Source organism: Euleptes europaea, chromosome 2 (genome assembly GCF_029931775.1).
Source record: "Euleptes europaea isolate rEulEur1 chromosome 2, rEulEur1.hap1, whole genome shotgun sequence".
NCBI classification, from domain to species: domain Eukaryota; kingdom Metazoa; phylum Chordata; class Lepidosauria; order Squamata; family Sphaerodactylidae; genus Euleptes; species Euleptes europaea.
The window spans coordinates 81,736,325-81,750,930 of record NC_079313.1 but is presented as its reverse complement, the minus strand read 5'-3'; the positions used below and the strand labels follow the sequence as shown (position 1 = coordinate 81,750,930).

The following is a 14,606-nucleotide window of genomic DNA, read 5'->3' as shown; positions in this document are numbered from 1 at the left end:
TGAAGTGATTTATCATTGGAAAATAAAGTATGAATCTACGTGAACAGTGAAGTCTGACTGTACCAATGTATATGCAATGACAAAGTGGAGCAGAGCTTGCTACCACTATTCTATTGCTTTCAAGAAAACAGGTGCATAGTGAAAAACAACACTTGAATATCATCATGGTGCCGCCCACAATGAAGCTTTCCTTCAGGAACCCGATCTAGAGAACACAATTTCTGTTACTTCAAAAGATAACATTCTAAGTAAGTCTTATTTAGAAAGATGGGTACCACTTTAGTCCCACACTTTATAAAATTATTTCTTCCCCCAAAATACAGTTATTTAAAAATTTATGCTAGCTCACATGCTGATTTCACAGTTTAGTTCCTTGGAATCAAAAAGCCCAGCTGCAGAGTTGCTGCTGACCTCAGAATAAACTCTGGTTTGCACAGCACGGGTCGACCCAGTTAGTTACACTACAGTTAAAAGCAGCCCCGTTTTGGCATACAGCCCTTTGGGCTCCCTCCGTCCCTTCCTCCAGCATCTCACTGCCCTGCCTGCTAGAAGTGCTAGACATACTGCAGCAACTTCAAAGCATTGTCATCAGAGTGATGGGGTAGAACATGTCCCCAATCTGGGGGTATGGAGCCTCCTCCCAGCAGCATAGTCAAGTGTATCTAGTAATGCTAATGTTCACCAAAATGCTGCTTTCACGTTCCTGTTTAGTTTTCCCTTAAGAGCTGGGAAAAAAATCTGATTAAGATAATGTTACATGTTAAAAGACGTTTTCCCCTTTGTTTCTCAGAGCTGCAGTGTCTTCCTCCCCCCTCCCCCCCAATGCAGTTCTGGCAGCCTTGTTGATTGCGCCGGTTTGACGGAAGCGACAGAAATACAGGATCTCTTAGACACAGGAAAGGCATCCAAGTTGGGAGTAACTGTAGACCTCCTTGCCCTTCCGTAGCAGCATCCAAATCCGTGTGCATCCCATGCTCGCTACTCCAGGAGGTCCTGAGCAGAAGAGCAGAAAGCATCTTTGTGAAAACAAGCACTTCAGGAACAGGATCCTTACCACACTGCTGTGGCAAGCACAGCTCAGCAATTAAGAAGAGTTAGTTTTTATATGCCGACTTTCTCTACCGCTCAAGGAAGAATCAAACCGGCTTACAATCACCTTCCCTTCCCCACAACAGACACCCTGTGAGGTAGGTGGGGCTGAGAGAGCGTGACTAGCCCAAGTTCACCCAGCTGGCTTCATGTGGAGGAATGGGGAAACTAATCCGGTTCACCAGATTAGCCTCCGCTGTTCATGTAGAGGAGTGGAGAATCAAACCTGGTTCTCCAGATCAGAGTCCACCACTCCAAACCAGCTCTTAACCACTACACCACGTTGGCTCTCCAGCAGTTCTCAGCCCCACCCTCCCACTGCAACATATAGTCATTGACTTTTCAAAACAGGAATGAGCCGTAACCACACAATTCACAAAGCCAAAAAATGGCACAGCACACACAATATGCATCTGCCACAATCACTTGCCTCATCAGAATCATCATGGTAACCAGTTTTACTGGCACAGGTAGTGGCATCTAGCGTATCAACCCCTTCGAAGCCATTGGCTTCTGCATGCTGCTGCAGGACAGAATATCGGTGCACCAGAAACCTAGGGGGCAGAACAAGCACAAACAAAAGGAACTCAGTCTACGGCTGCCTCTTTAGTCAAGGCAGTTCAGTGTGTACGAAGCAAAGGCAGAGGTGGCTCCAGTCACTTTTAAAAGGATGTCACATGGGTTGCTGCTGATGCTGCTCTGCAGTTTCTTATGGAGAGACTATAGCTGCTTTATAGCAATGCCAGACATTGAACAGTCACATTCAAAGGTGAAATATTGGTTATGGAGGTGGAAGAAATTACTGACCCTAGAATTATTGCAGCCAATATTGTATGAAAAACCAAATGAGCACTGACCCTTCACAGAGTCAACCCTGAACTCCTAGACATCATGTTGGAACAAGCTGTTTGTTAGCATGCAGGTGCTTCTGAACATGTATGAAGAGGGAACAGGGTGGGTGACATAAAATGGAGAAAGGCCACATGGGGGTGATGACTCTATTCCCTGTCCATTATTTTCCTTCCATGCCTATTCGGGTAGGGAGTGTGTGTGTTATCTAAACATCCTATCTAAGTTGGCATATATCTGCGCACAGAAATGGCAAGCTGCTGTGTGAAAACTCACCTTCCTCCACAAACATATTTCTTAATAACAACTACTCCCGCTACAGCAGTGGTGAGCATCAAACCGATGACAGCCAGGATGACGGGAGTGGAACTGGAAGCGGCAGACTGCAAAAAGAATGAAGATTGGTTACGTTCATGGATTTTAGTTGAATTATCCCTCCTCTGTAAACCCTAATGAAAATTATAAAGAGACAACTGTAATGTATACAAATTCACATAAGAAGCTACAGAATAAAACAATTCTCCCAAAACTCCACAAAGCAAGCAGGTGCGAACCGGCAGTCTATTTATGGGTAGCTAGAAAGTTCTAATCAGACTCAACAGTTGCCAAGGAAAAAATTGCTTCATTTTGCATAATCTCTTCGTTGACAATGTGGTTAAAGTTTATAGGACATGCTGCTAAGAAGGACAAGGCCCCTGCAATTATGAAATATTTATACAACGATCTGCCAAGCACAGGCTTCAAGGCTGTACATTCAACTCCTGCACTGAACATTAATACCATGAACATTTGGGAAGACAGATGAATCCGTTTATTTTGGGAAAGGGGAAAGGTCTCCTCAGATGGCTTTCCTAGTTTAGGATGCTATCACGGCATCAACAGCAGTTCTAGAAAGCTCCTTTGGGGGTCCAAAACTGGCAGCAAATTCTAAGAAAAATTTATCCTGAAATTCTATCAGTGGCCAGTTTTTCCTAGCTTCTTTTATGGAGCCTAGATTGCTCTGCCTCCTCCTGCCCTCTACGATTCTTCAACCAAATTCTGCATTTTACTTACCAGCTGGCTTGGATTCAGGTAGTCACTGGTACATTTCTTTTTCAGGTCAGTCTCCTGTCTGTCAGGGTGCTTCCCACCAACACATTTGTCTCCTGGAATCTTCCGATATCTGGAATTCAGGATATAAGTTAATTAGGGAAGCTCCTTTCAAAGTGATGGCTTCGTAGGCCATGAAAGATTAGCCAGCCTCTTCTTTCAAATATGACCAAATGTCACTAGGTGATTGACGACAGGCTTTCTTCATTACAAAGCTGTATAACCTCCAATCAGGGCATTTCAAATTTTTTTTTAACAAGCCAGCATTCTTCCAGGCTAGGTGCACTGAGAGGAACATTTATGCCAGCCTCAATGTACTGCTGTCATTCCCTGGAGAAAAAAACTGGAAACTATTTGGAGCTCTCCATTCATCTAAGAATAATTCAGAATAAGGAAGAGGAGGAGGGAGAATCACTTAAGGGAGAATCAAACCGGCTTATAATCACCTTCCCTTCTCCTTCCCACAATAGACATCCTGTGAGGTAGGTGGGCTGAGAGAGTGTGACTAGCCCAAGGTCACACAGCTGAATTCATGTGTAGGAGTGGGGAAACCAACCCAGTTCACCAGATTAGTGTCCGCCACTCATGTGGAGGAGTAGGGAATCAAACCCAGTTCTCCAGACTAGAGTCCACCACTCCAAACCACCGCTCTTAACCACTACACCAAGCTTCTCTAAGATCACAGAATTTACAAATTGAGATCATTACTCCTCTGGTCCCAAAGAAATAACTATCCTGCCGGCATTAAATGTCTTTAAGGTAAACTAGGTGGCTGATCTCCAGACTTGCTTTTCTGTCCGACCCAATGACCTACACTGCTATAGTCACAGCTGCAAGATGCAGCCCTTTTTAATGCTCAAAATCTCCAGTATGTTCAAAAAGGAGGAAGGGTCTCTTTCAATGTGCCACACTGTTCCAAGACATTGCCCTCAGTCTATTTCATCCATCAAACTTTTGGCTGATAACTACAGAACTCAACTTATACCCCAGTGCCAAAGGTCAAAAATTAAAGCAAAAGTTACCCATTGGTCTTTAACCGCTCTTGCCTCCCATACAGACAAAATTCCAAGTCATGACCTTTCAGCTCTGGCTGCTCCACACAGTGAGACTCATTTTCTGGGCGGAAGTAACCAAAATCACTGCAGCACAAGAGTAGGAAAACAAAAAACTTTAACGTGCAGCTGTAATTCTACTGTTACAACTAGTTCTCTGTTTTTCCAGTGCTCAGAATATACCAATTACAAGAATTTATAGCGTGGATTATGGTTATGTGAGCAAACATCATGGACATCTATTTGCTAGTTAATTGTGACTTCATTAACAAACTCCTGCTTCCTAATGCCTGCACCATTTCCTAATTTTTTGTAAAATTACACTGCTCTCTCACCATTTATTTCTTTAGAGGATGCATGATTTTCAACTCTCTAAACAGAAGCGCTATTGATGAACTTTAAAGACAAAGAACTGCCATATGGTAAGTCTGAAATACTGCTTTATAATAATGCCACCAAAGGAAGCATCTTCGATTTCTACAGTCTGACATTAAAAAGTAAAAAAAAAAAAAAAAAAAACAGCTTTGACATTTATCAAAAGCTGGAATAAAGGCTGTCAATAGAAATATCAATGAAAATATGGAAATGCATGTGGACTTATGTTGGCTAAAATGTAGTATCTTCTGAACTAAAGAAAAAATAGTAAAAATTATGCTCAACTGGTATTAAATGCCGAATAGGTTGGCAGGTATTTATCCAGGGTTTACTAGCAGTTGTTCATGTTCATCCAGTCAACCAGATCTCGTACCTATATTGTGGACCTGTTCTATTATCCAACTTTTTGGGGTACATATTTAAATATTATTTATGATCTTACAGGATACAGTTTGCTGCTAGAACCTCTAGTGATGTTGCTCTGTTATCTAAAAGTATGTGCCAGTCACAGATAGGGAAAGCAATAGTTCAGTAACAGCAGCAAGACAATGTATCGCCTCCTGACAGAAATCGCAAGAAGCTCCTCCTGTAAAATGACTGGATTTTGAGAATTTGGAAAACAGCATGCATCTCTAAACTGATGTACCAATTTAGAAATCTTGATGATATCAACATACAAAGTTTATTGAGATAAAGTCAACTTTGGAATGGCATGGAATGATAAGGTTAAAGAGGGGAGAAGACCTTATTTTTTATGTTTTGTGATAACTATGAAATATTCACGCTTGCAAAACTTCTGTAAAAAAAATTTTTTTCAGCACATGAACAAGGCTGCATATGGGAAATGGCTCTGTGCTGCAAAACCTAACAGGTTGGACCCACCAGAGTATTTCCACAGATGGATTTCTGCCCAAAGAGTGCTATCACAGCCCATGTTCCTCCTGAAAAAACAGCATTTCAGAAGGGGGTGAGAAAGACATGCTTCATGGGCAGAAATGCGGTCTGTGAAAATGGACTGGTGGATCCAAGCCGGCAGCTTTATGCGGGAACTCATCATTTCTTCAAAATCAGAATAATTACAAAGAAAAGCATGAATACTGTGCAAGTAGTCTGTAAAAGGCACAGTACCAGAAGAGATCTAAGGCAAGGCTTTCAATGGTGTAGGTGTTGGATATCTGAACTGCTTAGGTTTTTATAATTCCTCAGGAGCTCAGTCACTGACTTGCCTTTATATAGTTACTGCTCTCACTGCTGCCCCAAGATCCCAGCCACTGCCCAAGAGCTCAACACATCAAACAAGCTTATATAATTTATTCTTGCAGAGTGTATATTAAGCCCCAAAGTGATCGAATGCATGCACCATAGTACCTGTTGATGAAAGATTTGCATGCTCTTTTAGTTAGACAACAGACCAGCGTCAATTTACACATCTTCTCTGCCTAGAATATATGCTGGTCATGGAATCTGGTTTGTCAAATTAGAGAGAGTTCCACTTTGGGCGGCAAGTCCACCTGGCTCAAATAATTATCCCTCCACAGTCTAACAATATTTCAAAGAAGGAAAAGGAACAGCCACTTCACAACACTCAACAGAACAGCCATGGAGAAGGAATATGGGAGGAACTCCTCAAACATACCAGAGGAAGTCATCTAACGTGCAAGGGCAGACAGATGGTACCATAGATACCACATAATCACGTCCATTCTGACAGATCGAGGACTTGCGCAGGCGTCTGAATTCTTCCTTGTACCCTAATACACAGCCATCTGCAGGGTTATTGGGGTTGTTTGAGTGAGCCAACCATGTTGTATAGTCCTTCTCCTCACCTAAAGGAAGAAAGGAATATCAAATTCCTGATATAACCACACATATACATCTGATGAAGTGAGACCTGACTCACAAAAACTTATGCTGGAATAAGTTCGATTAGTCTGAAAGTTGCATCTTCGATTTCTCTTCTACTTTGCTACAAGAGACTAGCATTTGAATTATAACCAAAAGCCACAAAAGAAATCAATGCTAAAGTTGGTGCTAAACTATCCCACGCTGAATTTGGCAGCAGGTCTCTGGTCTTCCTGAAATATTTTGCATTAGAATCTGCAGTAAAATTATGGGGCTGGAATGCATGCTGGAATTCAAGGCTACTTCTGAAAGATTTCAGTAAAGCTGTCCAATGCACTGGATCTTTGTTTGGCATAGACATTAGGCATCAGTATAGGCTGATTTCTGTGACTACTGCCTATGTATAACAGATCTTGGAATCTCCAACACGGAGACAGAAATTCATTAAATTAAATCAAACCCATAAATATGGATTTCAATAATAGCATTAGTGTCTATTACATAACCTTGTCACTAACATGACATTTGTTATTACAGACGGGCTAATGAAGGATCTCTAACAACTAGTACCATGCATCCTACCACTCCCCTCAACCTAAAGAAACCTTCCTCCAATTTACGTCCCAGAAGAGCTAGTTACATTGACAGAAGGCTCCAAACTTTCCTAAGCAGAATGGCAAGATACATGCCAGCATTCCAGACTGCAAATGATTGCCATCGCCAATTGAATATCCATTAGACACTTCATAAAGTGGCTTTTGAGTGTTCAAATAGACAAAAATTAAAATCACACATTAAGTTCCCTCCATAAAATGTAAGCAGCATGCTTATGCTGGAAAGGTGGCTTGGCTGCATGCATCAGCCTTAACTCCCTCCCCAGGGTCAGGTGAGCTGAAAATGCCCCGGGTTGTGCGTGTGCTGGGAAGCATGCTGGTGCTGTGGAAACATCCCTCCCTGCAGGGAATTATTTTGACACCATCAATTAGACAATCTGTGCTAATTTTCAGCATTGTATAATTAATTTTATTATGTTGTACTAATTTTATTATATTGCAATATGTATTTTATTATGCTGGTTTGATTATCCTGCATTTTGATTATGATGTGAGCCGCTACGAGCCTGGCTTTGCCAGGGGAAGGTGGAATATAAATTAAAGTCGTCATCATCATCATCATTATCATCATTATTATTATTGTTATTCCTCAGATTGCCTTGGAACTGTGTAGGGAAGAGAGTTTAATCCAGTTTCACTATTGTCTGGGGTGACAGTCCCTCCCATCCCCGCACTTAACTCCTTCTAACGATCCCCGTGAGCCTGCCCCAGCAGGGCCATACAGCCTCCTGCGGCCTCTGCTACTGGCTAGCCCCGCCCAGGCAGCAGGAGCCTCAGGTGGACTGTCCTTGGCTGCCAAAACATGAGCAGCAGAGGGAAGGGGAAGCGACACCAGCAGGGGGCATCTGGGCAGTAACAGGAAACTGGGAAAAGGAAGGGTGACCTTTGGGGAGTCCCTGGAGCAGATGGAAGGTCCAGCAGGCCAGAAACAGCCTGGGGAAATGTGGCATGGGCCCTAGCCCTGATGATGAGGGGCTAGGAGAGGCTTTTAAAGGTTTGGAGAGAAAATGGCAGGCTGGAGAGATTGGAAGGACAACAGCCCATTGGCTGGGAGGCCAGTCAGAAACAGAAACAGAATCAGAAACACCTTTATTGGCATAAAAGGGAGGCCAATCACTAAAGGGGCTGGGGATGCATTGGTGGGAGCTTAGGGAAATCCCACCCCAAGTACTCCTTTATAAGGCCTGCCTGGAGACAGCCAAGGAGGAAGGAGGTCAGGTCTTGACCTCAAAGCCAGAGGGGGGGCACAGGCCAGAGAAAAAGGGAACCAGGGTGAAGGAATACCCCCCTCCTTTCCATTGCTGAGGCACTGCTCACAGGTATGTTGGGGAAGGAGAAACTTCAAGGTAAGTACCTCCTGGACTCATGACCCCCAACTGGCAGAGACTGACAACTATTCAAAATCAGACTCCCTGTTTCGTTATGAGCATTTTAAGGAGGAAAGACGTATCTTTTAAAAACATATAATTTTTGTTTAAAACACTAATAGAGCAGGGGAATTGGTGGTCTTTGATTCCTCAGCCCTGAGTATTTGAAGCACATACAACTGTGCAGGGAGCAAGGTGGAATAACTGTTATGGAGATGTGATTTCAGACAGTCACCAACTCTCAGCTTAAGAGATTGCTGTGCTTCCATTTTCACTGCTGCTAAAATAATGGAGGTAGCAACCTTGCCCACAGTTGCATATAAACAACTCAAATAACTGGGCTGTAGAATACTAACACAGACAGGTTCTCTAACAAACCAGCAACTTGTACAAGATATTCCAGTTGTATCACAGTATTCCTACAACAACATTTCCTGGATTAAAACGTAATAGTTTCCACTATGAGCACAAAGGTATAAGAGTAAGTTATGCAATCCATTTAATGGTTACTCACATTCCCTGCTGAGGAGCTCACTGAAGTCAATGGTATAAGAGATCCATCTACGGGACAGGATGCTCTCCCGAAATCCCCAGATACTAACATTCATTGACTTTGCCCCTGGCTCTGAAGCCAGGCCAGTAAAAGATATAGGTTCTTTAGAGAAAACATATTCATACCAGCACTGTCCTTCATCTGTAGAGAATCTAAAAAACAGACAATGATTAAGACTGCAGTTCGACGTCATCAGTGGGTTTTAAAGTGTCACGAAGCCTGATAAAGTCTTGAACAGCATAATAAACTGCAATTTCAAGACTAGTCAAGGACCTATTAGAGCGGAATTATGTGCTCTACTGATTCCTCAGTTGCTTCCACATCATGCGCACAAAAAGAAGCAGGTTTTTTTTTCCTAGAGCGCTCACACAACATCATCATCCATTCATCCACTTTCTGGGTTTTCCCAGCTTGGCTGCAATCTTTCCCAAACCTGGTCTGACACAATCTTTTTGGAAACAACACAGTCAAAGAATATTTGCATACTGTGTGGATGGGAAGATGCACATTTTTGAAAGTTCCAGCCACATCAGTACCATCTGTCTTGCTGAAACCTTCATGGTTGCCATTTCCCCGCCCTTCCATATTTCCTTACCTAATTTCCTTACCATTGCCATTTCCCCACCCACACAACTGGGGGGCTTTTTAAGGGCCCAAACAAACAAAAAAACAGCACTGCATTCTTTTTCCTGACAGTGTTTTATAGGGGCACTGTTCCTAAAACAGTCATAATTAGTGAAGTGGCTGTATGGTCAGAAACTGAACAATGTACATCTCATGCCCTCCGCCACATGAGGATTAGCAAAATGAGCTCTTGCATACTTAATCACATTGATAGGCTGCATGGTCTGCTCAATGGCCACAATGATGCCCCCAGAATCCAAGATGGCGTAGTGATGTGGTCCTTCAAGCATCCGTGCCCAGGTGTAGCCACCATCATCCGAAATGTAAACATCGGGGATCATTACTGAAATGGCATCCCCCACACTTCCTGCAAAGAGTGTTCAACAACATGAATGAGCGAGAATACACTATTGTTTTTCTCAGTAAGGTCTAAGGATGTATGCTCCTTCAAGAGTTCTGCCCTCCCTTACTAAGCAGAAAATAGCTGCCACCCTTTGTTAGGCTTGTGGAATATGCAATCCAGGGAAAGAACCATACGACAGGCCTTTGCATTTGGCCATGATTTCACATTGAACACATGAACACACATGAACACATGAAGCTGCCTTATACTGAATCAGACCTTTGGTCCATCAAAGTCAGTATGGTCTACTCAGACCAGCAGCCGCTCTTGCCTAGTCCCTTTAACTGGAGATGCTGGGGATTGAACCTGCGACCTGCATGCCAAGCAGAGGCTCTACGACTGTGCAACAGTCCCTCCCCAAAGGTTAAAAACACACAAAGCTGCCTTATACTGAATCAGACCCTTGGGTCCCTCAAAGTCAGTATCCCCTACTGAGACTGGCAGCGGCTCTTCAGGGTCTCAGGCTGAGGTCTTTCACATTGCGTTGTGTGCATGCGTAACATTCATTCATTACCGTGAGCGATGACAATTCCAACAGCATTGGGTTCAGATAAAGGCGCCATTGGCACATTCAGCTTCTGGGAGATGCTGTAGGCTGCATGGATGTGAAGGCTGCACTGTAAATATAAGGAAACTCAAGTAAGAAAGAGAGCCAACATGTGGCAGTATAGAAAACCTGGCCTCATTAAAAGCAAAGCTAACAGAACTACTCAAATCGCCAACCCATTTAAAACACTATGGAGAGTCAAAGCAGACTGAATCTGAGCTTCAAAGCTTCACTAGTCAAAGCACCCAAATCAGTCAGAACAGACTGATTCCATAGCTCAAGGCGGCTTCTTTCCCATAACTCCATTCCCTCCCATTTTAATTTTTTTAAGGATTCTTAAAAGAAGCTGAATTGTGAACACTCAATTTTACTTCTTTTTTTCCTTTGGGCTGGGTTTGGCCAAACTCACTACAAAAGTCTTGTTCGGTATTTTGCAGTTGTTGCAAGATATCCCTTAAAAAAGATATCTACAATTACAGCTCAGATCCACTTGAAGGAGTTTTCTATGCATGAAACATGACATTTTCACAACCCCCATCACTGCTGCAGCCCCCAAATTGTGCTCCTGGAGGACAGGGAACTCCAAGGAACAGAAAGAGGAGAGAATTGGAGGGGGAGATCCCTTCCCCTCCCATTCATGGAAATCCTCCAATGGATCAAAGCCTTATATCTTCATTCTGGGTTCTACGTGTTGCAGGTGCAGGATAGTTCACCTGGATATGGGGGGGGGGGGCGGTCAAAGAAGGATGCACAGCTTTGTGCAGCTGCTGCCCTGGTTTTTGGAATGCTGGAGGAAGAAAGCAGCAGTTGAATGGTGGTGGGGAAAAGATGATTGTATCAATAGATACAACAGGGAGGAGAAAGGAGAGAGACCAGGGAAGTGAAAGGAACATCAAGCTTCTGAGACTGTGCCTACTGAGGAAGCCAATCCTGATTAAAATTGGTGGTGTGAAAAGGAAAACTTCTGAGCCTCACAGGACAGAATGACGTGGAACATTAATGGAAGCAGCACCCCGATGATACCTGGGCAACCCCAAGCAGGACTCTGATATGGACATTAGGCGTCTCCAGTTCTATAAAGGGAAGCCAGGCCTTGGAAGTAGTTAGAGGTACCTGCTGCAGTGGTAGTGGGGAGTTCTTTATTCGTATAGTGTGTATTTTTTTAAAGCTTTTGGTGCTTGTTTGTGTTTCGAATTGTTCACCCCAGATCACTGTACAAACTATAGCTTATTCACGCTACACGTGTACTACTTTATCTTGCAGCACGAGATGGTGCAGACTACAAGAAACAGTTTTCTAAAGAGTGATTCCATAAGCCACAGCCATGGTAATGCGTTCACTCTAATTTAAAGCTTTTATATTAAGCATCTAAATGGGATATGCACAGACACAATATGTATACACCCTGGACTTACATTTCAGGCCTCTGATTTCAGTAAAGCCTACTCCTGTACATGTGGCTTAGAATTGTAACTCTGGCCCGACATCATTTCCTGCAATTCCATTTCTGCTAGTATATACACATATAACCACACAAACCTTGTCCTTGTTTTTGGCTGTCGAGTCACATTTAGCATTTTCAGGTTTCCTCAAGCGTGACCATTCCCCACCTTGATCAAAGGTGATCACTGATTGAATGGAATTATCTGATGAAGCAGAAAAGATGAAAGTAAATACTTACCTTTGTGTTGTATGTTCTGAAAGTTGTACCTCTCAAATTTAATTTTGCATCCCCCCCCCTTTCCAGGATATGCAGCAGGTAATATCCGAAATGCTCAAAAAAGGACATATTTTTTAACACTGACTAAAATACATTTTCACTACCACACAGCAATGCCACCATGTCAAATGAAAAGCAGAAAGGTGTGGTCTTCTCTCTGAAACCAAAATCAATGAAGTAAGAGTACTCTATTGAGCAATTTAAGACCAAGAGATTTTTATAGTCAGGAGCAGCTCTAGAACAGAGCTTAAGGAGGCAAAAGCTGAAACCACCATCTGAAATTTGTTCCCAAGGTAGTAGAGAATCAGGAACAGCTTCACTCTCAAATACACAGCATCAAACTTACTCTCTTGCAAGGAAAGCTGGCTTTCTTTCTGTGGTTTCAGAGAGATGGCGTGCAACTTTGTAAAGATCCTATACAGGGGTGTACAACCCAAAGAATTAAGTGGGCCATCTGTGGCCCTGACTGGAGCTAAATGGGCTACCCCAGGATGACATCTGCCCCAGGCCCACAAAACAGTTTTTTCTTGGAGGGGTGTGTGAAAATGCTGCCTCTCATCTATTATCTGGGCTAGAAGGTAGCACTCTGATGTCCACCCCCACCCCCCATTAAATAAAGCTCTTCTGTAGATGTGGCATTTTTCTGTGTTGAGAGTCTCCTTGCATTATCTGCGCTAATGTCTGCAGTTCTGCTTCCACATCACAGCTTGGCATAAATCTATTGATCCTCCTAACTTTACTCAAGCCATCTAAAGAGGCTTGCTCTTGGGCTGCGAGCAAGTAGCACTAAAGAAGATAATGTGAACAATTTGTCATATACAAATCTTTCTTTACAGCAAGCACATCCTAGACATGACATGAAGACAAAAGGATTACTTCCCTCAGTCCAAATCACCATGGGACAATTTAGTATCGAAACAGCCTAATTCCCAGCCAGCTGGCTGGTACAGGAATCAAGAAAGTCCACTGTATGAGTCTGACTCCCATCCCCAAAGATGCCTCAGTTCCATTCCACTAATGAATTCAGCTTTGACTACCTTCCTAGCAGAGCTCCTCTTTTAAACTAGGTAGTCAGCACACACACTGACTGTGAAACAAAACTGGGAGTGAGAACTGACCCTCTGACAGTACACTGGTGATAAAGGTGCCCCGCAAGGATGTTACATTGGTAAAGTCCGTCTCTCCTCCTGTTGTGGTATAAAAGTGCCTTTCTAGGGACTTGGAATATATGATGCCTTGATCATCAGATGTATAAATTGTGCCATGTCCAGTATCTGAAAGGGAGAAAAAAGACAATCCAGAAATCTGTCATTTTAGCTCTCTCCCATTAAAATGGAAATTAACAGGCCCAGAAATATGGCTGCAGGTGACCTGCATCTAGTCATAAAAGTAATGGCCATTAAAATAAGCTACCTGAAATACGAAATGAAAGTGTTCTGGGCACAAATATACAAGTACGTTCAGTGCATTCAACTTAAGTAGTGTGGAAGGGGGAAACAACCAGGATGCCATTTGTGTAATACAACTGATGTTAGAATGGCCTCCATAAATGAAAATTTGACTCCCAGTGAAGATTCAATATACAAAGTGTTTGGTTTGATTTATAACATTAAACCGTGGTGGTAAAAATACTCAAATCGATACAGATGTGATCAAGACTGACACCTATTTAAGCAGATCACAACCACCCCACCCCTCTTGCTCTCACCTCCAGGTTCATCTACATGCATGAACACCATGTCATCATTAGCTGCCAAGATCGAGTAAAACTGTTCTTGGCCTACAGAAGGAAGCTGGGCCATGTTCCAGGTTTCACCGTGATCCAGCGACACATGGATTCGCCTTGTATTACCCTAGACAAGACAACAAAATTTACCTTCTCTGTCCACTCTGATGCCATTGGTGGCTTTGTACAATTTCATACAGCGAGAGAAACAGCCAGAACCACATCAAGAAACCCTACTGCTACAAAGGTGATCATTCTATGCAGAATAAATAAATGTTCCTCAAGAATTCTTATTCTCAGAACTCAGACTTTGGGATGGAAGTGGCGCAGAAATGCCACCTTTATAACTGAAGTTTAAAAACGTTTTCCCTAACAACTTGGTGATTGAACAAAAACTGATTAATTTTGTTCTTTGGCTAAGGGAAGTTTATAACAAACTATAACTATTCACTTCAGCTTGTGGTTGATATGTCAATATTTTCTTAAGAATACTGTTCAGTGATACAATGTTTGGTCTTTCACAGCAAAGATGAATTGAACTTCTTCGCAGATGTGCCTATCCGTCTTTCAGTCAGCTGTACTTCAAGTGAATTCATATGGGTCAGCATTACCCATCCATAGGAGTTTCTCCTTTACCATTCCTTACAGAACTTCTTCACAGATGTGCCTATTTGTCTTTCAGTCAGCTGTACTTCAAGTGAATTCATATGGGTCAGATTGACCCATCCATAGGAGTTTTTCCTTTACCATTCCTTA

At 42.8% G+C, this 14,606-nt stretch overlaps 1 protein-coding gene across 1 annotated transcript in view; it reads right to left on the bottom strand.

Moving 5' to 3' along the window:
• Nucleotides 1-925: 925 nt before the first annotated feature.
• The window catches only part of SORT1 (sortilin 1), a 48,508-nt gene continuing 34,827 nt past the window's right edge, over nucleotides 926-14,606 (bottom strand). Inside the window, exons 9-20 of the mRNA XM_056844197.1 lie at nucleotides 13,833-13,977; nucleotides 13,243-13,398; nucleotides 11,944-12,050; nucleotides 10,372-10,474; nucleotides 9,653-9,821; nucleotides 8,792-8,982; nucleotides 6,091-6,280; nucleotides 4,050-4,166; nucleotides 2,992-3,100; nucleotides 2,215-2,321; nucleotides 1,520-1,643; nucleotides 926-993 (exon numbers count right to left, since the gene is read on the bottom strand). Of these exons, the coding sequence (XP_056700175.1) occupies nucleotides 979-993; nucleotides 1,520-1,643; nucleotides 2,215-2,321; nucleotides 2,992-3,100; nucleotides 4,050-4,166; nucleotides 6,091-6,280; nucleotides 8,792-8,982; nucleotides 9,653-9,821; nucleotides 10,372-10,474; nucleotides 11,944-12,050; nucleotides 13,243-13,398; nucleotides 13,833-13,977 (1,533 nt within the window). The 3' untranslated portion in view covers nucleotides 926-978. The remainder of the gene's footprint in view (nucleotides 994-1,519; nucleotides 1,644-2,214; nucleotides 2,322-2,991; nucleotides 3,101-4,049; nucleotides 4,167-6,090; nucleotides 6,281-8,791; nucleotides 8,983-9,652; nucleotides 9,822-10,371; nucleotides 10,475-11,943; nucleotides 12,051-13,242; nucleotides 13,399-13,832; nucleotides 13,978-14,606) is intronic.